This window comes from Micromesistius poutassou (assembly GCF_964030765.1).
Source record: "Micromesistius poutassou genome assembly, chromosome: 7".
NCBI lineage: Eukaryota > Metazoa > Chordata > Actinopteri > Gadiformes > Gadidae > Micromesistius > Micromesistius poutassou.
Window position 1 is genome coordinate 13065487 of NC_140277.1, and position 26837 is coordinate 13092323.

Here is a 26837-nt window from a genome sequence, read left to right on the forward strand (position 1 = left end):
TCCCCTGGGCAATTAGATTTTGCATCCAATTCCCTCCATAAACATTTATTTTGATTGACAGATTCATTTGCCAGGTTTTGTGGGTGGATGTTCATGCAAATGTCCCCCTGCCAAGGCGGTGGCCACCTTCTGATGGACCAGAACTAAGTGTTTTGAAACGCAGAGACAAGCCTGGTGTGAGAGAGAGTTATAAAGCCTGATTCAGGTATAGCTTTATGTGGAGGGAAAACAGGTTAGGTTAGGTTGAAGTGCTTGGAAGAGAAATAAAACCCACACCAAAGAAAGTTGAAATCGATCAAAAGTATATCCTATTTATGGGTTTGGACGTGTCTGTGTGTGTGTGTGTGTGTGTGTGTGTGTGTGTGTGTGTGTGTGTGTCTGCATGTGCGTGTGCGTGTGCGTGTGCGTGTGTGTGTGTGTGTGTGTGTGTGTGTGCGTGCGTGAAACGAAACCGCACACACACAGAAACGCACACACGCACAACGTAATGCAATGTATCCAATACAATATATACCCATAAAGGTATGATGGAATAAAAAAACATGTGGCGTACAATACAATCCCACCACCCCCATATTGAACCCAAGCGTGCTTCCAAAGAGAAGAGAGGCACTATTTCAGTCAAGGCCGTTGGAAGCTGTCCCTCCTTATGCATACTCATCTGCAGAACACAAACATGCTCAGCTCCCCGTAGGAGCCTTACCCGTGGTGCGTAACAGTACCACCTCCGTATTATGCAACGGATACACCTCTGCCGGGTCTACAACATCACCCCCGGTTTACACACACACACACACACACACACACACACACATGCATGAAACGTACTCGCGTTGGCCTCAGTGCAATGAAGCCCACAGTGTCCTGTCTTCGCCCCCCCCACCCCCCCCCCCCCCTCTCTGAATGAGGGTGGGGTGGCGGGGAAGTCTGCCCCCTTTGATGACAACAGGAAATGTGAAATGATGTGGGGCATTGAATAATGCATACGCTGGTAATAAAAAATCTAATTTGTATAATCAGAAGATGAAGCAATCTTTCTCATCTACATAGGCTCATTACTTGCAATGTCCGCATTCATATAGGATCCTTTTTAAGTCAAGGGAAAACAAGAGCATGACAACAGTGGCCCATCCTTTGATTGTGGAAGGTCCACTTATCTTTAACTCATAAATTGCAAAATAGAGACTCGCACACGGGATATCAGAGGGAGGCACGCAATTACCAATGGAAATTATTTCTGTTAATATTGCAACGGTACACTTGTGTGTCAAGCCTTTGAAAAAAGAAAGGACAACATTAGTTTAAACTATGCACATGTTTTCACTCAATATTAGCCGAGCTTTTGTGCTTGGAGATGGGATGGCCCGTTTCCTTCTGGGTAGCATTGGTTATTACTACGTTAAATATACATTTGTGATGCAAGCAAAAGCAACACATATTATTGGGATGCACCGATATATATAGACCAAGACTTGCAGTTTACATGGGGATATTATTAACCACCATTGAGCTACATATGACCTGCTGATACATATATTCATAAATTGTTAATTGATCTTATTAACTATTAATGAACTACTCGGTGAACTACTATTAATATTGGTGTCAGCTAAGAAAGGTCATATTGGGGCAACCTACTTATACCCTCTTACTTGCAATAGGTTAACTGTGAGGGCTTACTACGGCCACAGTCGTGGACACAGACCTATAGAAACAAGCTATGTTTATCCATCCATATTTTCCACCACCCCATCCTGTACTAATAGTTTGCACCACTTTTAGCATTTTCACAAAAACCATGAACAATTATCCATAAACCATTATTATCGCTAAATGATTTTGTTTTATTATAAATATGAAGCATGGATAACGACCCAGGTACATTTATTTTAATTGAGTGTTCACAGCCTTCACAAAGTACTGAAGCATGATTGCATAAACGCATAAGTCATTAATAGATAGAAGGAATATCAGCGAAATTGATTTAGACCTGCTCCATGTGCTATGCATGTTAATGCTTATTAATACAGCTAATTTAATTTAACAAATATTTACAGATATCTTTGGTTGCCAATTACAATGCAGAACTAGGCCTACATTGGCTTAGGAAAAGACTACAGAATGCACAGGCATTAAATACAAAAATATCATGGGAAATAATCTCATGTATATCCTTCATTGATAGGTCCCTCTTTTGGCTGAATCTAAAATATGACTATTAGTCTTTCAGGCAAGATTGCATGGCATCGACGTTAGTGATTGATGAGGATGGAAGTCTTATTACTGTAATTATTATTAATAGTCTGTTATGAATCATTTTAATATTTATCCTTATTCATATCATTATTAATTAAATTTTTACACAACTTTGTAGGAGACACATAAAATAGTACAATTAAACATTTATAAGTGCAATAATAGACCTGCAATTTGTGCCAGGAGGTAGTTTCAACGCATTGTTTCAGAGGATGCAGAGCTAACAGGCAAGAATGTAGAGAATGTCGGATGGAGGATGGAGGTTGGAGGATGGAGAATGCTATGCATTTACCTATAGTTCTTCTTAAATGACAATGCACACACGCTCACTTCAGTACAAATGCAACCAAAATGTAATTTGGTGGATGAACGCCCAGTCTTAGCCAGGCTGTAGAGCTGTCTGTGTAACCTATCGTGGACATGGTGTATATATATATATTAGAAATGCTGAATCTCGCTTTGGGGAACTTTTCTTTGCTATTACAGTGTGCTGCTTGAGACCAGGTGTCTCATACCGACAAAAACACAATAAAACAATAACTATAATATCTCCATTGCGGTTCTTCTTCCAAATTACAGTTTGCTAATTAGGTCACATTGTAATGCACCAAGCACCTGGCTTATTGGTTATCCCTTTCCTTTCAAATTGTTTTTCTCCTCAATTATTATGTAAACTCCTCTATAATCCAAGTCAAATAAAGCCTACACTTTACTTAGTGTGCTCAAAATGTCAGTCTCAGGTATAACATTATAACTGAAATCAAATAAACAAAACCAAATAGACCAAATACTTAAATATTCCCCCTTGCTGTAGAGCATGATATAATCTGAACAGTCGTCTCTGTATGTATCTTGATTCCTAAGTGTCCCATCCAAACACAACTCGGATGGATTCAAAACAAACAAGCACTACACACAAACCAAAATGCCAAAACTCATGAAATATTAAACGACAGACATAAGGGTAAACTAGGACTGGAGAGTGTTTTTTTAAAACCCAAACTAAAACAAAGTAAAATTAAATTTAAAAATCTGAAGAATAACAGTAGAATAAGATTAAGAAAAGACATGTGTGATCCAAAGTAACGTAACAACACAATATTTGCAATCTTAATTGGACCTCGTTAAAGCCCTGCCTGGGGCTAACGCTCAGCTAGCATGTGTCTCGCTAGCATGGCTTCATGGATTCTGGTGGATTGCCTCCTGATGCTCATTGGGAAGCCAACCAGGAATCCAGACACGCCACGCGTGCCAAGTGACAAATCAGGTCACGACAACTCTAAATGGAATGCTCAATGAGCTCAACATGTTTGTGCGTTTCATCTGCTGTGTTCCTGTTGCAAGTGGCTTCAACCATTTACAATTGACCGTGCGTAAAAAGCCTTTTAAACTAAATGGCCCTACGCGATACAAGCAGCACCAGACATGGCTTACGAAAAGAGGGCACAGAGTTGAACATTTTTGTTCACTTCCCCGACTGATGATGTGAACGATCTTAGCAGCCCTCTGAAACACACTCTTGTGGATTAGCATCACTGTCGAAAGTTGCTTAGAGTGATTCATTGCTTCACAGAATTCATCAGAAGACATCAACTTCAACTTTGCTCCTCACAGATCACAGTATATGGAGCTTTTCCTCCCTTTACGGAAAAACTTCTCAGAAAAGCCTTTCAGAGATGGGACTTTAAGTGAAGCATTGTTATAGTTTATAATGCCCTTGTGGTGTGCTGCATTGACATGACCTCCACCTCCATGCAAATACATCCATTACTGGATATAGATATATAGGCTACTCATAGAATTCAAAACATTAAGTAACACATCGCTACCAAAGCCACTGATCGTCAGTGCAGCGATACAAATATATATACGCGGTAACACTAAGAAAGCCTTGCCTCTGGAAAACTTTAGAAGCAAGGGCTAGAGGAGGGGGGGCGGGGGGGTGTGTGTACGAGATTAGTAAAACAAAAAATCCCTAATCCACCTCATCCTCGAGATAAAACAAATAGATTCCGTATAGTGTTGAGCCCTGCTTTCTCCTCGACTGCACTGGAGCTAAAATGGCCTCCAAGTGTACGGAACAATGGGGGTGAGCATAATGCTGTGTGACTACTGAGTGATTTGACTGAGATCCAAAGTGAATAAAAGGCCTTACTATGTGAGCCGGTGGAGGGGCTGAGCTGCTGCAGTGGAACTTTGGCGAGTGCCGGTGTATTAAGACGCCTCACGCACACGCCTCCTGGTTGCCATTTCGCACATGACACGCGTAGTTTGAGTAAACAGAAACTATAATGAGAATATTGGTACTCGCTATGGATTTTCGCCTCTCTCTCCGTACTCAAAGCGACCTACCTTGCTATTTTTTGCTCCATAAATATTAAAGAATAAAGAGATAGATTTTGTTTAGTGGTAATAACAGGGGAAAGCAAAACCTCAATCCTTTTCTCGCACAAGAGAACAAGAGAGGCTGATTTTGCACAAAACTTTGCCAATACATCTATTTAACATATATTATATGAAAGTGCAATTTAATGTATTAATGTTGAATTGTGTATATGGAGGAATTTCTTATTCATACATAAAGCCTTAAATTATGTATGAATGTGAACACTATAGCACTACAGCAGGGATTCACGCTGGCGTCTTTCCAATGGCCATCCAATAACATATCGAAAGACCAGCAAAAGTGGGACAGTAAGGAAAGCTCAGCAAGTCTGTTCTCCCGCCCAGTGACAGTCCTTAGTGCATGACTCTGAAGAAGCAGGAAGCTGAATTTGCTGCAAGGAAAGAAGAAAAAAAAAGACACGGAATGACCTTCTCCTTCGACGCCTTGAACACCGAGCCTCACAGCCGAGACAATGGCCCGAGATGGTGTTCGTTGGTGAGGGCCAGACTCATTTGTGTTTAATTTGAATGGCACCGTCTCAAATACAAGGGCTTCATGCCTGGAAAGGAGGGCTCTGGACATCCTTTACACAAGCCTCCTGGACAGAGAGGAGATCCCAGAACTAGTGGCCCTGTATCCACCACAACACATTTCCAGTTGGATCGGTACCGTCCACAAATCAAAGCAATAGGTGATGGTGAAGCTCTGAGTCAATGCAAATGTTGTGTTGTCCAATTATACCAATGTATGTGTGTCCAGATCCCTGATCAACGAACCAGTTTCAGGTCAGTTTAAGATGAATGAATGGAAGCCTATTCTATTATACAAGCTGCATCCTCTCCTTGTGTAGCGTAGTTTGACATGAGACAAAGGAGGGGCTTTCGAGCATCATGGCCACGGTATATATATATATTCTTCACCTCAGGAACCAAGGAGCCCAGAGAGGTGTGTGTCTCTCTCTGTCTCTCTCTCTCTCTATATAAATATATTTCTCTGTCTCTCTCTCTCCCTCTCTTTCTATCTATCTTTCTCTGACTATCTCTCTTCTCTGTCTCTGTCCCCCCCACCCTCTCTCTCTCTCTCTCTCTCTCTCTCTCTCTCTCTCTCTCTCTCTGTCTCTCTCCCTGCTTTTTCTGCCTCAAACCGAGCTCTTGTTGACTATATTTACCGCTGCAATCCTCATCAAGCACACCCACTCGGTCACCCGGATGCGAGACACGGTGCTCTTTTAAAGCTAGTGGTGGATCGACCCCCCCCACCACCCCAGCCCCCGTTATCCAGATGAAAACGGATTTATTCTAACCGCCCTGTCCACCACACTATAAATAGAAGCTTGGGAGCAAATCTTTCGAGGGGGGGGGGAAGAGAAAAAAAATAGATAAGCTTCTCTCTTAAGCTGTTATTAACATGATGATGAGAAATATCACATGTTGTTTGGAGGGGGCGAAGACTGCCTATAGAATACAACAAGCCCAAGAAAACACGCCTGACCTTCACTCATTTTCCCTGAGTGACCCTTATAGTCGAAGGGAGATGGGGATTACTGATTATAGGATATTCGGCAAAAATTGCATAGGATGGGTATTTTTTTCCATATCAATTAGGTAAAGCCGTTGTGGCCGGTCCCTTGGGTCTTTGGTAGTCAGAAGTGTGCTTGAATAACCACGGTTGTATGTAATGTATGCATCGTGACCTCAGTCTTGTGTTTAAATGATAGTGATGCACCCAACAAGAGCCAGTATAAGAGTAACCTTCATCGAAATAACTAATAAAGAAGGAAAGATCAGAGGGTGGAATATTACAGACGCACTTCGACGTGTTGTGATGCAGTGTGATGATTCACCAGACCTAGGATTGATCTGAACTCCAACAATATATAAGGTTCATTTTTAGTGTATTGAAGAGGTGAATTCAACCTGAGGTCACAGCTCTAAAGGTACAGTTTGACGATGGTGTAGGCGTGTGAAGACTTCTAGAAGACCCTCCGTCTATCAATATAAGGTTTGTTTTTCAGTGATCATTTGCCTTAAAGGTAAAAAAAAAAAAAAAAAAAGTATTTACATGTGCTGTGGGAGACATACACCAATTTAGTAGTAAATAGCACAATGGATCAGGAATGGTGTTAATCGACTATGACCATTTGTTATTGCATTATTGAGGGTGTATGCGTGCATATCTGTAACATGAGATTGGGTGCTGAACTCTGTCAGCCATTTAACCTCCCCTGCATCTGTCTGTAATTACTGATGCTGATGTCAAAACCATGGCGCTCTACTTGATAAGCATTTAACCAACGTGTGTGTGTGTGTGTAGGCCATTTTGTACACTGGTTCATTACCTATTGTGACAGTTACTGTATTTAATTCTTTCTAAACGTTATTCATTGGATGTAACAGTGTGCACTTCATTCTCATGCTAATGTATTAACCCTTAAATGTGGAATGAATATGACATATTTAAATATCTAGAAGTATCACAGTAGCCTATTGCAGGTTTTATTGTGGGAAGCTTGGCATTAAGAAAACTACAGAAAATAACTTGTGGGGGGTGGTGGGAGGGGGGTCGGGGTGGTGGTACAGCCGCAGTCCTTGAAGTGAAATAGGTATATTAAAATCTCACTATTGTCCCCTGGATTTTGGAACACCATGAACGACCCTTTTTTTTTTTTTGGTGGTTTGGTTTGTGAAGAATCCTTTCTTATACATGAACCCACTCCTCTGGTAGCTTTTTTTTGTGTTTCGTTTTCGCTTTAATTTCCCAACAAACAAAAAAAACGTGACACATTTCTCACTCGGTACCAGGCCTGTGTGTTCTTTGTTTCATGGGCCTAGTGTAGCGTAAAACGCGCGACGCAACGCCGGCGGTGGTGGCTGATCGACCGGGCAGAGTTAACCGACAACGTGCAACCACCACAGACATAACGCCACCGATGCATAACGCAGCGTTCCCCTCCTATTGGCTTCTCGCTTTTTTAAGAAAAGTGTTAAGAAAAGCCGAAAAGAATAGCGCCCAAAAAAAAAAAAAGCCAGGAGAATACTCACCTTCTTTCGGCGGCCGCTTCACCTCGGCACTGAGATTGCACACCTGCCCGGCCTGCAGCTGCGGCGACAGGCAGCCCTCGGTCTGGGAGTTCAGGGGTAGTACCACGTTGTTGAGCATGAGCATGCTCTCCGACTCCCCGTCCCCCAAGTGCTGGGGGCAGGTGCACTTGGAGTACTCGATCCCGCATGTCTCCACGCTGCCCTTTTCCGACTTGAGGCAGTTCTCCAGCCAAGTGCAGAGCACCTGACACCCGAACTGGCTGGGGCTGGCCTTGTTCACCACCAGGAACTCCACCACCGACTTCTCCTCCTCCAGCTTCTGCGGCGTCAGCCCGTTGTAGTCGTAGGGGAAGACCCGGCGGAGTTGGACGAAGTTTTTGTCGTACAGCAAAAAAACGTAGCTGTTCTTGGAGTCGCACAGGTACACGATGGACTCGTTGACTTTGAGCAGCTCGTTGATCTTCTCGTGGGAGTAGTGGTCGAACTGGTAGGTGAGCAGGGAGAACTCGGAGCAGCTCAGGTCTCTCTTGTACAGTTTCAGGTAGATGCTGTATTTGGTAGGGTCCGGGTTTTCCAGGGTCCACGTACAGTTTGTGTAGTTCTTGGGAAACATCTCAGTTACCGAGTAGGATCCATATATGACCCCCTTGATCAGAGTGGAACACCAATAATCTTGGGCACCAGTTAATCCAAACATAACCAGAAGATAGGTGGAAAATATGTAAATCAACAGGTTACGAACAGCCTTCATCCTATGTCATTTGGCCTGCAAGGAATGGATGGACATGGTTACACTAGGGGGTGTTCAATGTTAAAACAAACACAAGTAGGCTCAAAGGGATATGAGTCATTATTAATCACAAATCATTTCAAATAATTTCCTATCTAGCATGAAAAAGAGTATTCATTTTAGCAACGTTGGGGCCTACATATGCATGCGCAACTCATTTATTATCCTACCATATATTGGGCAAACATTGCCATCTTGTGGTTAGTGAGGTTATTTATATATTTATATACGTCTCTTTGTGGAGGGAAGTCAATTTTCATTTTGTTAAAAGAAACATACTGAAATATAAACAGCTCGATTTGAGCAAATTATACTTGATAGAGGAATAGGCATATCATTCTGGAATCAAAACCAAGCAGGTGTGAACTTAAGACAATTACATATAATATATAATATAATAAAAACGGACAAAAGCATATAAAGTGCCGTTTCAGATCTAAAAGCCAAAAACCATAAAGGCCTGTCTACGTAGTGCTATTTTAATTCAGTGTGTGTGATTAAATATTTAGTCGATCATAGACTAAAATAGGAGAATATGTGCATTTATCAGAAGCATGTGCCTTTTCTTGGCACACATCGTGTGGCATCACACGACCTGGATGCATCAGAAACATCAAATAGTTACATGATATATCGAACAATGCTATAACATCAGGTGTGTGTGTGTGTGTGTGTGTGTGTGTGTGTGTGTGTGTGTGTGTGTGTGTGTGTGTGTGTGTGTGTGTGTGTGTGCGTGTGTGTGTGTGTGTGTGTGTGTGCGCGTGTGCGTGTCTGTGTGTGTGTGTGTGTATGTGTGCGCGCGCGCGTCTGTGTGCGTGTGTGAGATGGGGAGAGACAGAATAAACGAGAGGGAATGCAATGCGATGTCCTGATTGCGTTAATCCTACAGGCAATGCAGCTGTGAGCAGTGTCACAACTGTGTGTGTGTGTGTGTGTGTGTGTGTGTGTGTGTGTGTGTGTGTGTGTGTGTGTGTGTGTGTGTGTGTGTGTGTGTGTGTGTGTGTGTGTGTGTGTGTGTGTGCGCGCGCGGGCGTCCGGTGCGTATGTATGTATGTATGTGCGTGCGTGTGTGTGTAGGCGTTGAAACATTAAATAGAATATAGATACATATAATCATACTGTCTATAATCATACAATTTAGGCTTCTAAACTATAATCATGACGCGTAGCACTATATTGCAATGGAATCATTGTCACGTTGATTACATATGCGAATAGTTTTGAGGGAAATCAGATTTCGGTCGGGGAAGGCATTCGTATGATTCGACATCGCCCCGCTTGATCCTTAGCTCAGACAAAAATCGGCATTTTAGAGACGCTGACTTCAAAAGAGCGTGTTTTCCCAGGCGGATAGGACATTTTCCATTTGAAGATGCGTTAAAAAATGGAGATGTGTACCAAACATCGGTGCGAATTCATGCGTCCGTCTCCACGAACGAGCTGGGCTCGTAAAACGGCGTGTTAAATAACCTGGATTCCTCCTAACCCGATGCCTCACAAGCATTCTTTGTATGCACAGGGCAGACGTTCATCACGAGAAAGGAAAACTTTACCGATGCATCACGGTCGGTTATCGACGACCCTTTCACTTGTTTGCTTTGCAAACCTTACATTCGGTTCCACATTACTGACTGATAATACAGGATTGTGCATTGCAGTTAAAAGCTGCCCCATTCATAATACACAGAATCATAATAATCATAATCACAATAAAATCATCTTACCTTACACTGCGGAAGCTATGGCTATTTTTCCAACATACTTGGCCACATCCTTTATAGATAAATTCTGCAGCCCTCCAGTGAATCAATACTCCCCATTCCCAACAAAAGAAGTCCGGCGCAACAAGACGGTCAATGGATGAAAAATGCGTTAGGCTCCGGTCTGGCTCATTCCCCCTTCTGCCTTCTCCATCCAACACTGACCTGCTGCTGCTGCTGCTGCTGCTGCTGAGAGAACGGCGAGCGCAACATACGACAGCTATCGACGGAGGGCGAGATTCTTGAGTGATGGTGGGGTAGAAAGGCGATCTACAAGGAACCAACTCAAATCAATTCGACAGACTATACTCCACAGTTATGTTCCCCCTGTCATATGTTCTCCAGAGATCCTAGGCTAGCGCACACACGAGACGGTCAGCCAACCCCAAAAAAGTCGCCCCTCCAAAAAAAAACGGTAGTGTGGGTGGATGTGAGATGTTGGGAACACTGAGTAAGAGAACAGAGCGAAATAGACACGCTTTGCTCCCCTCGCAGTCAGAGCTCCAGGAGGAGTAGGCTGCAATATCACGTCACACACACACACACACACACACACACACACACACACACACACACACACACACACACACACACACACACACACACACACACACACACACACACACACACACCGCCACTCGGGTAAAGCACGTACGTACGTTTTCTCGCTGCGTCTGGCACCGCCACATTCCTCCCTCACCCTTCCTCCTGTATTATTGCCCGTTCGTTATTCGATTGTTAAGTGTTTACCTCCGCCTAGAAGTGGACCCTCGCTCACCGAGGGAGAGAAAAGCCAAGCAAGCAAGCCCACATGAAAGCACAGAGTTGGGGCTTTTCGGGATCTGGGATTTGTTGGGTTTTTGGCGTGTAGTTGCGTTTAGGGTGTGCGCACAAGACCATGAAACGTGCTGCTTCGTCGTCCTTGGTCTCTCACCCCCAGCAGGATAACCGTTTGGGATCTCTCTCTAGCCGCTTTGGCACAAGGAGCTTTTTATGTCTGGCAATAGCCTGCTACGTTTTTGATGTATTCCATCTTCAGTGTGCGCTGGTGTAAAGGGGCTGGTGAACACTAGCGACATGGCTTGTTTATAGTTCGCTTCAGGACAATCCTTGGCAAGTTAAGTCTCTGCAAAGTTCCTGCTGATCAGAGACTTACCTCTGCAAAAAAAATGGACTTTACAGGTGGGCCGATATAACCTCCAAAGATAACCTTTATGCCCACTCCCTTTTAGAGATTTCCTAGTGTTATTTCTAAAGGGATACTAAGAAGACTGCATCATTGAGATGCTATATCCACAAGGCTAAGCCTTTACCGTGGGCATTTCCTCTTTATTCTTGTTTTCACAATAATTGTCATTCCTCGGTCAATAACACATTAAAAGTCATTACACGTAGCCACCGAGAGAGTCATTGTTTCGTAGCCATTTGAAACTGCGTTTGCTGACTGTCTAGTGATATTAATTTTGAATACGAATGGACAATTGATGGACAATCAACCACTATGGAGGAGGAGGAGGAGAGGAAGGGACACTGCATAATGTCAAGGCATCACTACTGATATGTCGATCCAACTTCTGCTTGGGACGCTGATTACACGTTTGTAATGTGTAATGACTTTCAGGATAGCCTGACCACCTTTTCCTAATCTTACTCTGTGTAGCCTATATATACTTAATGATGCCAGTGAGGCAGTGAGCCACTGCCTCTTGTGAGGATAAGCGATGACACCAGAAAAACTGGAGCATTTCGCCTCGATGAAGATCAGGTTTTAATCTGTGACCGCGTCTCTTATTGTTGATCACGCCCACATCCAAGCTTGTTTTCCTTTAAATCCATATGGATTTTACATTGTCCTTGCAAAGGATGGCATTTTTGATCCCTTTGTTAGCCTATCCCTTGTTACATTATTACAAATCTATCTTGGAAAAACGGTGTGGTTGAGAAGCCAGTCTTATGGCCAGCACCGTTGGTTGTGTGTTAGACTGCAGTGGACCCCCAGTATGTTCCAGAAACACTGGGAGTGACCTCCACCATCATCCCATCCCACCACAATAATGACGACTTTGGGCATTTGGGAATTCGAGCCCCGGTACGTTGTTGGGTCGGGGTCCATGGGCGGCCGGGGGGGGGGGGGGGGGGGGGGGGGGGGGGGGGGGGGCATACAGAATACAATGAAAACACAATAAGCAGACTCGAGGGGAGGCCAAATACCAAACCATAGCAGGGCTGTCATCACTCTTGTGTTCAGACGCTCCTCAAGGCAGGAATTGCCACCAAGCACTTTTTATTTATCTCCTGACATCCTGACATAAAATATATATGTATGAACATAGAGATAAAAAGAAGTACTGACGTGCTAATCAAAGATGGAAAACGTAATATGTAATATACACACACACACACACACACACACACACACACATGTAACGTGAATGAAGGAATGCACCATAGTTCTGTCGAAATGCCCCCTGGGTGCATCCCCATGGCTCCAGTGGGTGATGTATATTGTGTGCATGGCGATGGAGTTTCAGAGCTAGTCCTTCACCACCCAGGCAGGTGTGTCTTTGCCTGGCTGAACCATTCGTCTCACCTTCCTAATTGTGTCCTCTCTACAGTCCTTCTCTGCTGGGAGACTGTCGTGAACCCCCAAATGAGCAGGGTTGAGAGATATTTCTCTGGGAGCTAATCATATTTTTCTTCCTTTTCCTCATCTCCTGATCCGTTCCCTTTCTTTTCAACAATGCGATCAGGGTTCAACTCCAATGCTTCGGATTTCTCTTCAACTAATTGCATGTTATGTGGCCGACCTTAATCTGACCCTATGATTGCGTCGTCAACTCGTTGTTAATCGACCATTATGTCTCCCTGGGAGACCTGATTGCATTTTTTTTTGCTATCGGAAATTCACGCTCCTCTGTTTTTTATTAATTTAATGACTGATCTTAATTCTGCTATAAATCCGTTGTAATGTTATATGACCTTCATTTCCGCCTTCCGCTTTTAACCTTCGCTTTGTGCTTTTGTCTCGATTCTGCAATGTTTCCCATTGTATTGTGGACGGCATCTCAGTGTGCCCAGCCATCAGCACCCATTGCACTACAACTCTCAGCCGTCCTGGGCATGGAGGGATCCCTTTCTGTTCCAACTCAAGATTTCGTTCCTATTCGGACCAGGCCTCTGGGAATTATTTCTTTCCTTGGCTCAAGGGCGAATAAGGTTAGAGGGTGTCGGCAAACATGGGCCCGTGATGCCCTTTGAGACTGCAGCGGTGATGAAGGTCTGTACAAATACACTTGACCTGCTTTGACCCCTCTCCTCCTCAAACATGACTTCCTGCACACTAAGGCGTTTGGACGTTCTGGGTTTTTGAAAGCGTGTTTGGTTTTATATTTCACAGCTGGACGTTTCTGTAGAGCTCCGCCCACGCAGACGCAGTATGTTGTTATTAACCACAAAAACAGTCTCTCTCTCCCTTGACTGTATTTCACCGAATGTGATTGAGAAGTGTATTTTCTCGGCAACATGATTAAATAATAAACCGGAAAATTACCTAGGGACTTGGATTCAACTGAATAATGCATACCGCATGACGGGCTTAACAAGTCTCTTTTAAACTGCAAGGCCTGCTTTTGACGGTTATATCCACAAACAGTATTGTAAGTAGTTTGTGTGTTACACCAGCCCTAACTAGCCCAAACATTGTTGGCCACATTATATGTTATATCACCAGGAATATTTCACCCGATGGCCAATCAAGGGGTATTGCTAGTCCCCAGGTGTTAACCCATCAACATTTCATGTCAGAATAGTATCATGTTTTTTAAGTACTGGCTACAAAGTAAAATCTTTTTAGTTATTGGTGAATGTAGTTAAGTGTAGTTATGAGTCTCAGTGTATCATCAATGTCAAGATCATAGTTTATCAACCTGTGCCTTCTGCATTCGTGAGAATAGTAGAACGCTCATTGTCTTGAACTCACAATAAATAAGTCAGAGCAGTTATTATGCATCTCTTCAAATCACATTTGAAGATATATTTTTTTATCTAACAAGGTTTGCCGAAAGCAAGGAAGAGCTCAAATGTAAGTCATCGTTCCTGTATTGCACATAGAGCACATAAACACCTCAAGTCAATACAAAGTGAAACGTATGTTAAACAGTGAGATAATCAATGTCTGTCTAAAAGATGCATGGTTTAAGATCTTTGAAGAGTTACTGGGCATGCGATCAATGGATGGCCATAATTCACCATGCGCTCGGCATGAAACTCCTTTTATCCTAAGATGGACCTGACGCTTGTCAATCAGTGCTCACAGAGTTTATTTGACATGAACCATATTTTGTAAAAGTTAACTTATCCTGACATGTGCTACATGTATCTTTTGAAGAACGCGTATAACCTCATGCATCATAAAGCATGCATCATATTAATGAGATTTAATAATATACAACCAAAGAAGGAGGTTCTACCCCATCATCTTCTTGGTGTACTTCACAAAGTGGATGTATATAATGTATGTATGTATGTCCTTCATCCCGACGATTCAATGTTTTTTATGGCATGAGCATATGGTTGAAATTGTGTTTATATTGCAAGGGCCTGTATAGCAGACCCAGATGGGCTTTCAGTAAATATCACCCTTCTCTTTTTTAAATGGGCAATCGAAAAAATGCTTAATTGTGGGTGACATGATCCCATCATTTAAAAAGCAGTTGCTGCTTCTTATGTATTTTAACCCTTGCCCCAACTCCTTTAAAAAAAGAAATCTACTTTCAAGAAACCTTCGCTATTTATCCCGTGGGGAGATAACAAGCTTTTACTGAACAGAGCGATGACCTTGAAAAACACTAAAATAACTCTTTTAAGTATAAAATGGGCATTAATATGCATCACTTTAATGCGATCCAGCTTAACTTCCACCCGAGATGCACCTGGATTACTATAAATCAAAGGGGGGGGGAGCACGGAATTATCATGCACTAATTGATATTAAGGTTTGGAATAAGGTGGGCGTTCCCTGTCAAGCGGTTGGCCCCACATCATTCACATGTGACAGGTTGTCCATGTTATTCGCTTCAACAGTTGATATTTATACATAGAGAGCACCTCCAATTACATAATTCTCCGGTGACCGCAACGTGCATGAGGACATTGCTTTGAGTAAATCATCGCATCGCTCAGCGACACCAATTTAAAACGGGACGCATTCCATTAGGGATATTATGTTAGAATAACACTTTGCATTACAAATATGCACATGGCTTTCATTAATAAGAAGAAGAAGTGAGAAGTAACAAAACCGAGTCGGATACATGGAGCCATCGGCCTCAAAGTGCGGCCGTCGTTTCGTGTGTGATTCAGAGTGGCCTCGCCCTGGTTGTGTTGGCTTATAGACTCTCTCAGCCGTAGTGCCTCTAACATCATTGTATGATTGTTAGTGAATTTAACACTGCTAGTTAAACACTGCAAATCCCTCCCTGCAATACAAACCATGTAATAGCATATTTTACTGTTCCCAAACAACAGCGCCTCATACTCGGTGGCGCTTCTCGCCAACAAAAAGGGTCTTTGTATAAGCGTTGGAGTTTTAACTGTTAAGGTATTATATGCTTTAAATGGAGGTTCACAGTATACGCTTCTACCACCTCGTGTTCGAAGATTGCTGTGTGTTATTTGGAGTGGGGAGGGGGATGTAAACTGTATTTCAAAAAACACCAGTTTACAATAAACGTGAGAAATCATGCAGTAGTCCAGAAATCCAAACATTGGATCCCCGTGTCTGTTTGACAAGGTAACTGCGGTGTGGCTTTGCGGACACAGGGGGGGCCGCCTAAAGGGCGCAAAAGGTCAAAGGGGAGAACCTATCCAATGATATCTGCCGCATTCTGACAACTGCATCGCACGGCCTACAGAGAGCCTTTCTGATGATGACTTAAAGTGAGCTTCGGATATGTTCACAGTGCAGCATTCTGCATTACATTCTGCTCACACCTGTTCCATGCCTGGGTTTATAACTGAATTTTAAATCAAGGTATTTCTTTCCCGGCAGTGCTCCATTTTCTTTATATATTTATACATACACACATACATACATACATATATATATACCTGTATAGAGAGAAAATGAAAAACAATGCTCCTAGACTGAAGGATTCCTCAGGGCTTTAATTTGCCTGCACTGAATGTGGCTCCAACCACAACAGCCCTTATACTCTGTGCTGCTGAGGCTATGTAAATATTCCATGAGCTACTGCACCCACAGCGCCTCCCAACTTAAAACTTGAGTCTGTTAATTCAGTCAGGGGGAGGGGGGGGGGGGGGGGGGGGGGGTTGACAAAGGGAAAATGACTCTATTGTTAAGGCCAAGACGCAGCATCTTAAAGGAACGTGATTCAGAAAAAGGTAAATGAAAAATGTAGGAATAGGACAATGTAAAATGTCTGTTTGAAGTTTCATGCAATGTAGGTCACCACCTGCTAACATTGATGTTACTCAATTAGCTTGGCTTAGCTTGCCACCATAATCAAAGAAGGGGCTGAAAAACACATCATTTTTAATGGCTGCCCTCTATTTATAGCAAATTATGTGTTGCTACCACACAGTAGTGCATGCATACATGTGCTGCATATAACCTTGCTGCAGCCAAGGCAAGGAACCATGCACGCCTGTTAATCAAAAAAGATCACGGGTCACCTTTACAGTTACACATTTCCAACACACACACAATAACAAATTATCGTTTCAGCAAATCGCCTGCCACATTTTGCTCCGGCCGTGTATAATTTATTCTCCCTGGCAGGATGAAGAGAGCCATGGCGATAGGCAGATCTGACAATCTTCTCCACGCCCTGAAAGGAACTGCTTAGTAATTAATAATGAGATAAGACGATTGGTTAAACATCATTAATTACCAGTGGCACCAGCATACTGGTCAGCTCATTGTCTTGATCTGGGTTGTGACTCCTCGCTCACTCTTTCTCACCTTGAGATTCACTCTCTTCACACTGTAACATCCATTTGGGTTGACCTATAAAAATGAAAAACGGAAGGGTTTATGCATCGAGAGTGGGGAAAATATATTTGCTCTTGTTGAAGCGTTAACACCAATCCCAGAATGTGTGATAGGTTTCCCCCCCCGGAAATACAAAAAAACGATGTATTATAGTATGCAGAGATCACCTAGCTAGCGAATCATTTGACAGCGAGTACATTTCAAACCGGCTCGTCTCTTCACCTTCTGGGACACGACGGTTGATAATGGGCACATTCTACTCAGCGACAATAAGGCTACGTTTCCTTCTTTGCTAGCCCTGTTTGCTGCAGTACATTGTGTCATCTCTTTCCCTTTGTACTGTGCCGTGTGAACCATCCAAGCTTGTCTCATGAAAAGACTGCCGTACACCATTACCGCTATCTCTGATATAGCTTTTGTAGCACGGTGGACCATTCTCACTCTGAGATATACAGCTAATTAAAATTTCTGTGATAAAATAATTAGCTTCGGCGGCAGACAATGGAGAAGGAAATTCTGTCCCTAATCACTGAAATGAACCGATAAGAAACTTTTCAAAACGTCTTACACAGGCTGCTGTCTATGGGAAATCCAGGAGCCAGTTATTGATTTATTTCGTCTGGTATTTTTAAACCAATGTTAAATCAAAGCAAAGAAAATACTGCTTTACCCACGCCATATAGTGTACGACACCAATGTCAATGTATGTATGCCTGGATCATTCTATTAACAGAGGACTATGACCCCTAAAGTATGCATTTGAATACAATCAATTATGCTGGAACTGTGTGTGCACAGAGGGAGACTAACGCCGCAATGGGGGAATTATTAGTGAGGAAAGTAGAATTAGACTACCGCATTATGTACATTCAGGCGGCGTTTTAAACAAAGGCTAACTCCACAATAGATAAAAATGTAATAAAAGAAAAAAGACGGTCTTTGGGACTTTGAGGACAGAGCGGGGCCCCCTGCAGAGAGAGAAGAACCCCTCGCTTGCCAGTATTGGATGCAGCTCAATGCAGCACTGCTGCCTGCTGCACATAAGACCGGGCCCTAATCAGCAAATTGACCAGTTAGCTGCCAGCACTCACAAAGGCATCACAGGCGAATGCTTGGCTGAGGAATTTCCAGCATTCCATGAATATAGTAATTGGACGCCCCTTCAAATGTTGAGGAACCCTGTGTATGAAAAAGAAGTGTAATGAAAAGCAATTATTCAAATTATTCACGTTAAGCATCTATGGGCATTTCCTGAGGTATTTGGCAACTGAGGCGATTATGCATTGATCAATAATGGTTTAAATTTTGAAGCTTGGGTGTGTGTGTGTGTGTGTGTGTGTGTGTGTGTGTGTGTGTGTGTGTGTGTGTGTGTGTGTGTGTGTGTGTATGTGTGAATGTACTATGTCATCTTACTAACATGTAGCATATACTATACTAATTTTATATCCACCACAGGTTTTTTTGTAGTCTTGAGGGACTCACTAGTCCTACTATGTAGCAGAACATTTTGGGGGGTGATGGCACAGAGCCTGGGCCAGAAACGTAAAAACTACAACTCTATCAAAACTCCTGTTTTGATAGAGATATTCTACTGAAGGAACCAATCAGGGCAAGTGGATGAAGCAAAGTAAACCAACAAAATGTAAGCATAATAACTTATTCTATACAAAATACCAATAAGACGTTACAGGCAACATTTTGACATTGAAATGCTTGTCAATGGACATTGTATGGGAACCATTTAATATAACCTCGAAAGACATTCATAACATTTGTAGAGTGTCTTTCAGTGCCGCCTTCGAGCACCTGATGCCCTGGATGAGACAATGATCTCGAGGAAGCCGCAGATAATTGCCACATAATTTGTGCACGCACACCTGAGCTAATGCACTCCCCTGGTTGCTCAGATACCGACGCTCGCACGCACACAGACACAAAAGCGTGGCAAATGCTAATTTCCCTCCCGAAAAAAACACTATCTGTATCGTAGCCATTGTCCCGCCGCATTACGCATTGGGCGCTTTCAAAGCAACTGTGTTTCAGGAGCAATTACCTGGATCAAGCTGTCCACTCTAATAATGAGGGGCCAGCCACGCTGTGTCTGCCCCATTGGTTCCCCGTAGCCACCCCCACTACCCATACCTGCTCTCTCCTGGGTGGTATCCAGCCTGTCAGTGTCAGCTGGTGGGTGTCCAGTCAGCCTGCTGGTGGCAGATACCCAGAGCGACATCCAGACAGCATCAATGGGAAAGATTTATGCCCTCACACACACACAGCTGGATGGGCGTCGGATACCACACGGCAGTTCCATTAGAGGGATGGAAGGATGAATGATGGATGAATGGATGGATGGATGATAGATGGATGATAGATGGACGGATGGATGGTAGATGGATGGATGGATGATAGATGGATAGTTGATAGATGGATGGATGATGGATGAATGGATGATGGATGGATGGATGGATGGATGATGGATGGATGATGGATGGATGGATGATAGATAGATGGATTGATGAATATATGATTTTTACGGATAGATTGTGGTCGTCCCTGGACACTACTGGTCATCTGCCATTTATAGACATAGATCAATGGATGACGGACAGATGCACGGACCAACAGACAGACATCAGTTTCAGTTCAAGGTGACATCTGTTGTTTTTTTAAAGTAAAAATCCACACCCACACCACCACCACCACCCCCGCCACCACCACCACCCCCGCCACCACCACCACCGCCACCACCACCGCCACCACACCGCCACCACCCCCAACCCCAACCCCACCACCACCACCGCCGCCACCACCACCGCCACCACCACCACCACCACCCCCAACCCCAACCCCACCACCACCACCGCCACCACCGCCACCGCCACCACCACCGCCACCACCACCACCACCGCCACCGCAACCGCAACCACCAACACCACCAACCCCACCACCACCACCCCCACCGCAACCACCAACCCCACCACCACCACCCCCACCGCCAACCCCAACCCCACCACCGCCACCGCCACCGCCACCACCACCACCCCCACCACCACCACCGCTGCTGCCACCAAACTTCCCGCTTCTTATTCGCAGCCGCAGCGACTCAGTTGATGAGCCCTAAAAAACAATCAGGACAGGTCCCTGCGCGGCGGATAGCCCACCTGTGGACCCCTACAGATGTGCATAGGCAGAGCGTATGCCCCCCCCCCCCCAGTGACTAGTGGGAGATATTAATGGGGTAATCTCTGGTGTACATCTCCGAGGGAGATGGCGAGGAACACTGCCCCCACCTCCCCCCATGCCTCCCGCGTCTCCCCCCCTGGGGGGCTGGTGCAGGTGTGTGTGTGTGTGTGTGTGTGTGTGTGTGTGTGTGTGTGTGTCTGTGTGTGTGTATCTCATAACTGGCTGAATTACGAGACTCCCTCTGCACCCGATAATGACCGGCCCCTGTTCTGCAGCCACGCATGGGCAAGCGCACACACACACACACACACACACACACACACACACACACACACACACACACACACACACACACACACACGTGCTCGCTCATACACACACCCACATGCACAAACCTGCTCACATACAGGTGCACAAACTGTGTGTGTGTGTATGTGTGTGTGTGTATCTCCTGCTCTCTCTCTTATCTCACTCTCTCTCTCTCTCTGTCAGTCTTTGCCTCTCTGTGTCTCTCTCTCATCTCATTCACTCACTCCCTCTCTCCCTCTGTCAGTCTTTGTCTTTTTCACTCAGTGCATCTCTGTGTCTCTCTCTCATCTCATTCACTCACTCCCTCTCTCTCTCTCTCTCTCTGTCAGTCTTTGTCTATGTCTGTGTGTGTGTGTGTGTGTGTGTGTGTGTGTGTGTGTGTGTGTGTCTCTCTCTCTCTCTCTCGCTCTCTCTCTGACATGTTGCAGCACCGGCAGCCTCTACTCCCGCCAGGACCAGAGTGTGGGCGCACCCTTCAGCTGGGCCCTGTGTGTGTGTGTGTGTGTGTGTGTGTGTGTGTGTGTGTCTGTCTCTCGTCCTGTGTACAGTATGTGTGTGAGCGTTGTCATGATGAAGGATAACTAGGAGCAGGGTGCCGCGGGAGCTGTCACAAGATATTTTAGGCGGGGAAAGCTGATGCGTTGTCCCCCCCCCCCCCACTCCGTCTGTGGGCGCTCGGCGGGGGGGCCGGCCAGAGCGGTGGGCCAGGTGCCACCAATTACTGTTTGTCCTGTTCACCCTTGGACGTACAGAGGAGCCAACGCCACGCTGACACTCACCACACCTCCAGGCACAGGAGACCACGGCTCTAATAGCAGCTCTGATCCAGAGGAAATAACACAGTCTGTGTGTGTGTGTGTGTGTGTGTGTGTGTCAGTGTGTGTGTGTGTGTGTGTGTGTGTGTGTGTGTGTGTGTGTGTGTGTGTGTGTGTGTGTGTGTGTCAGTGTGTGTGTGTGTGTGTGTGTGTGTGTGTGTGTGTGTGTGTGTGTGTGTGTGTGCGTGTGTGTGTGTGCATGGAGACAAAGAAGTGATACGTTTATATGAATGGGGAGAGATGTGATGCATATTTGAGCCACGCAAAAAAAAAAGAAAATCCCAAAGGAAACCCGAACATGTTATCTGTTTAAACACAAGATCTAAACTCAGGGCTGAACCACGGTAAATAATGAAAGGATTTCCAGATATGCCACTGAGGCATTGCTATTTATGTTTCTTTTTCTTCCTATCTCGCTCTTTGTCTCTCGCTCTCTCTGTCTGTCTGTCTCTCCACCAATCCTGCCATGTTCTGTCTGTTCCGTCATCCTCTGTATTCCACCGGTAAAGTCAAATGAGGAAGGTACAGTAGCCGCAGACCTAACAAAACCACAGTTAACAGCAGAGGGCACCAAAGCTGTTCTGTTTCAGACATGCCAGGCACGATGTCGTGATTTGTATGTGTGATGGCATTGATGTCGCAATGTGCAGTATCTCTAGTAACCTTAATATACTCAGGGGCTGGCATTAGAAACACTCATATACTGCTATGGTTGGTTCTTGCAAATGCACTCAATTTGATCATTGGTAACACTTCACAATAATGGTACATTAACCATGAATTAACATTAGTTAATGCAGTAATAAGAATTATAAAACAGTTAACTAATATGTCTAGTAATCGTTTGCTAATGGTGAATATGTTTAATATTGGTGTTCATGTTAAGTAACGTATTGATTTATATATTATTTGATAGGATTAGGGTTACCCCTCGTACAAACCCACTTCTGCCTTCTTCATTCTCCATTGTGATGTTATAACACAGTACAGAAGTGTCCTACTTTGGGACAGAATTCATTATGAACTGATTTCAAATGAATAAATATACGTAAGAAAAAAACATCCGTCAGCTATTAGTGAGTGAAAAGCGTGGCTCATTTCTGATTAGAGCACCTTTTTTCTCCTTACAACTCTCACGTCTTACCTCAAACCTTTAAGGGCGAGTTTACATGAAAGCGCCTTGAATTTAATGAGATACAGGTAGCAGGTTATGATCTATAACTGTGGAACGTATGGGGTACCCAAACACAAGTAGCTTCTTTAAAATAAATGTTGAAATGTAATCGTTCAATGAGTTACCACCTTAGATGGGGGGTGGGGGGGGGGTGTGGATGCGACAGAAGGCTTTATAATCCAATGGTCTTATTATTTAGCCTTGAATTATTTTGCATTGAATTCATTACACTGAGATATAAGGGTAATTTAAGACTAACACTTTAGCTGGAACTAGCTTCTTAAAATGGGGGGGGGGGGCTGTCTGGAGCTAACACAGAAGCTAACAAAGCTAAGGTTTGGACTGCACTGCAAGTGGCAGATGTCTGATGTGTTTGGCGTGGATTACAACCAAGACCCTTTTCTGGGTATTAGCTGTCACAGCAGCTTCCAGCGCTCGCTCTCTCTCCTCTCCTCTCATCTGTCTCCTCCCCGTTGTCTCTCTCCTCCACTCTCTCCTCCCCTCTGTCTCTCTCTCTCTCTCTCTCTTTCTCCTCTCCTCTCCTCAGACTCTTTCCTGTCCTCTCCTCTCTCCTCTACGCTGTCTCTCTGTGTCTGTCTCATTCTCTCTCCTCTCCTCTCTTCTGTCTCTCTCTCTTTCTCTCGTTCTCTCTCTCCCTCGCTTTCTCTCTGTCTCTCTCCCTCTGACAGGTTTACTGGTTAGCGATTCAAATGCTCTCTTTCAAGTGTCTATCTGTCATAAACGCATGGTGACCATGTCCATCTTGTTGTGGTCGTCTTGATCTGCTCCCCAACGTCACCAGATTGCAACCCAAGGTCAAAGAACAACGTAAAGCCTCTCTTAAAGCCGACCTGGTTTTTGAATACATATTTAAAACGGGGCCACACTAATAAATTCCTAAATATACACGTGTGTGAGTGTGTGTGTGTGTGTGTGTGTGTGTGTGTGTGCGTGTGCGTGTGTTTTTGCGTGTGTGCACGAGCACACGACGTGCGCACATACACACTTGCGTCTAAACGGCTCCAGAGAGGGAAGGCAGAAATGGCAGAAAATTTTCACCAAAATCCCACCTCCGCTAATGCTGGGTAAGAAAGCTCCATCCACCTTGCATAATGTTGCATCCAGCATCGCCCACAGTGATGGCCAGTCAAATTGGATTAAGCCGCGGTGGCTCCGGGGCTCCCCGAGCAGCTGCTGTCGTTTGATATGGGGTTTAGGTGTGTTGCAAGTGTTAACTTGGCTGTACTTTAAAGACCTGCAGAGACGCGCATTAATATTTTATATGGAACTACCGACCGAGATGCCAGGGAAGTCATTGGCCTTACAAAAGAGGGAACGGTACAATACAAAGAGCTCATGTTCCCCCACCCGCCCCCCCCCCCCCCACACCCCCACCCCCACCCCCACCCCCGGTTCTAATGTCAGAGGAGGCGGGGGGGCGGGGTCTGATGGAGGATGCATGTTTAATCACTGTATTTCTTGTGGGTACTGGTGATTTTGTTGATGCTGGGGAATATTTGGGGTTTTGTGAGTGGATATGAGCGAATATGCTAATCTGTTCAAAACAGGATTTGAAGGACTTGGAAAGGCAGTGTCTGTGTTTCAGAACAGTTTGCATGAAGTATTTCTATGCTTAGAGCGTATGCTTGTGTGAGTGCGTGTGTGGTCCTTTTACTGGTTTTCGTCTGTGTAACCCTGATGTAAGCCTTTGTTTTATGTATGAACCAAGTTCGTTCTGCTTTCTTGACCGTGTTGCTCTTGACAAAGAGATTGTTATCTTAATGGGCCCCATCTGGTTAAATTAAGGCTAAATAAATACCAAAATGAAAGTGCTGTGGCTTACTGTGACCTAAATCTCATTAGGTACATAGAATCATTTCACCTGTTTTCCCCATTGCTGTTGCTGATCTGCACACTATTTGTGCTTGAGTTGTTGAAAAATGCATGAAAACATTCATCACATTTCATCGTCGATGCCCGTCTGTCCTTGTTGCAGATGAGACAAATTCATTTTCTCAAAGGCAAATGGGCCATTGCTCTAATGTTGTGCTGAGCGTTAAAGATCACTCTGCAGGCTAAATGCCATGCAATAATAAAAAAAAAAAGAGCCCAAAGTGTACTATGGTTTTAAACAATAGCAATCCAACGCAATGACAGACATATTGTATTATCCTTAGTGCTTTGGAACCAATCAACATAAAGCTGCCTTTTTAGCAAAGCTTGTGGAATGCTTGCATGTCCCCAGTACCCAAACCCATTAGCAAGATGCTTCACGCTCTCAACACTGGGGCCCAGAGAGTCGTGCGGGCGACCAAATCTGGTGATTATTATGATGATGACTATTACTAATACTATTACTACTATAACTATTACCACTCCCTGCGGAAAAGAGGATTTAGTGCCGCCATTCTCGCTTTTGCTTTGATTTACAGAAGGAACAAGGCAGAGGTTTAAGAGGCCTGATGCTATAGGCCATGTAATGGTTCTCTTTTTATATGTAAATGGCGACAATCACAGCTGTAGTCTGGATGTATCACAGTGATTGTTCCTTTGATGTACGGGTAATCACTAGTAATGCATGGATCTCGGCGTGGGTCGATAACAAACAAGATAACAAGAGAACATTAGAGAAAGAGGGATACAGGTGGATGTAAAAAAACAAAAAGCATTACCATGAGAACAGCTACCCTTGATATCCAGAAAGTTCAGCGCCTGCTGCGCTGTGTGAATATTCATGTTTAGGATTCAATACCGCGTGTATCTGTGTAGCTTCATCCTAGTTTATGGCCGCAAAGTAGCCTAGATCAGTGGGTCCTAGGGGCACTAAATTGTCATCAAGACCTTTCACGGACCACCTCATCTGCAAACGGTAAAAAAAAAGATAAATAGACACATGCAGGGGCTGAGCAAAGAGTGCCAGCAACCACTTTATACGCAGTTATTACTGCAAGAAGGCCATTGCCACTGGGAAACAGTGGAGAGAAGTCAGAAACGCTGCTTATGCTCCCAGCTGTGTTTATTATGCAAACACAAATGAACACAAAACATCAATGGAAAACATTACAATGGAAAACGGCAAACCACGAAAGGGTGGAATACACAAAGTGTGAAAATTCTAACAAGCTTTAATGCTTTATTTACTAAAAATCTTGACTATGTATTTATTTTAAATAATACATTTACTTTTTCTATTGTTGTAAATGTGTCTCAAGATGAAAATCTCACACACCGCCTGCAGTACTCTCGTGTACCACCAGGGGAATATACACAACAGGTTGAAAAACACTGGCCTAGATCTTCAAAAATAAGACGGTGTGCTCAAGTGGTAAGACTGTAAACAAATAATTTAAGCAGTTTTAAAAATAGCATTGATTAATATTCCTACCACATTTCGTTTTATTGATGTATTTCTGTTTTCATGGCCGAGGACGTGAAGCTCATTAAACCGACTGGGACTCTCATTACTACAATACCATTTGTTTTTAAATGCTAAAATGCTTTAAAAAAAAAAATAGCAAAGAGTATGAAAGTCCCTTTCCTATTGACATAAGTTGGCTTCACAGGTTCCCCAGAACCCAGTCAGCTGTGGTTTAAAACGTAGGTGAAATGACCCAGATAGCCAACCTGGATACGGAACAGACCACAGCGCATAGCATAGTAATGATACTGGTCAAAGCCATGTTGGCAATTATAAAATGAGTTCAGAGCTGACCTGAAAGGTTTATTTTGTTCCCGTCCCCCTCCCCTCTCCAACCAACCATGCTAGGTGTCTGTCCACATGGGCCAAAGCAAATAATAAAGCATGCTTTTAACATGGATATGAACTAAACAAGCTACCCAGGCTATGCCAGGCCTAGCTGTGCGCCTAACACCCCTCTGCGTTACTGGAATGAATTTATGACTGCCGAGCATTGTGTTAACTGTTATTAATTATCCTGCACACATTTAATTATCCTGGCTTCTATCCTAAACGATTCAGTACCACAGTGGCAATTCAACACGGCACCCCTAGCTCAAATACTGACACCCAGACCGGCAATCGTCTCTCGCCCCCTTCCCCAACACCTCCCTTTACACACAAGTGTAATAGGGAATATCTAAGTCTATCTAT

At 44.1% G+C, this 26837-nt stretch overlaps 1 protein-coding gene across 3 annotated transcripts in view; it reads right to left on the reverse strand.

Annotated features, from left to right (window-relative positions):
* adgrb3 (adhesion G protein-coupled receptor B3) overlaps nt 1–8434 on the reverse strand; it is a gene marked incomplete at both ends in the record, with an annotated part of 102355 nt that extends 93921 nt beyond the window's left edge. For all 3 annotated transcript variants that reach the window (XM_084471019.1, XM_084471020.1, XM_084471018.1), the window contains one exon: nt 7684–8434. In XM_084471019.1, the coding sequence (XP_084327145.1) occupies nt 7684–8434 (751 nt within the window). The remainder of the gene's footprint in view (nt 1–7683) is intronic.
* Between the last annotated feature and the right edge of the window lie 18403 nt (nt 8435–26837).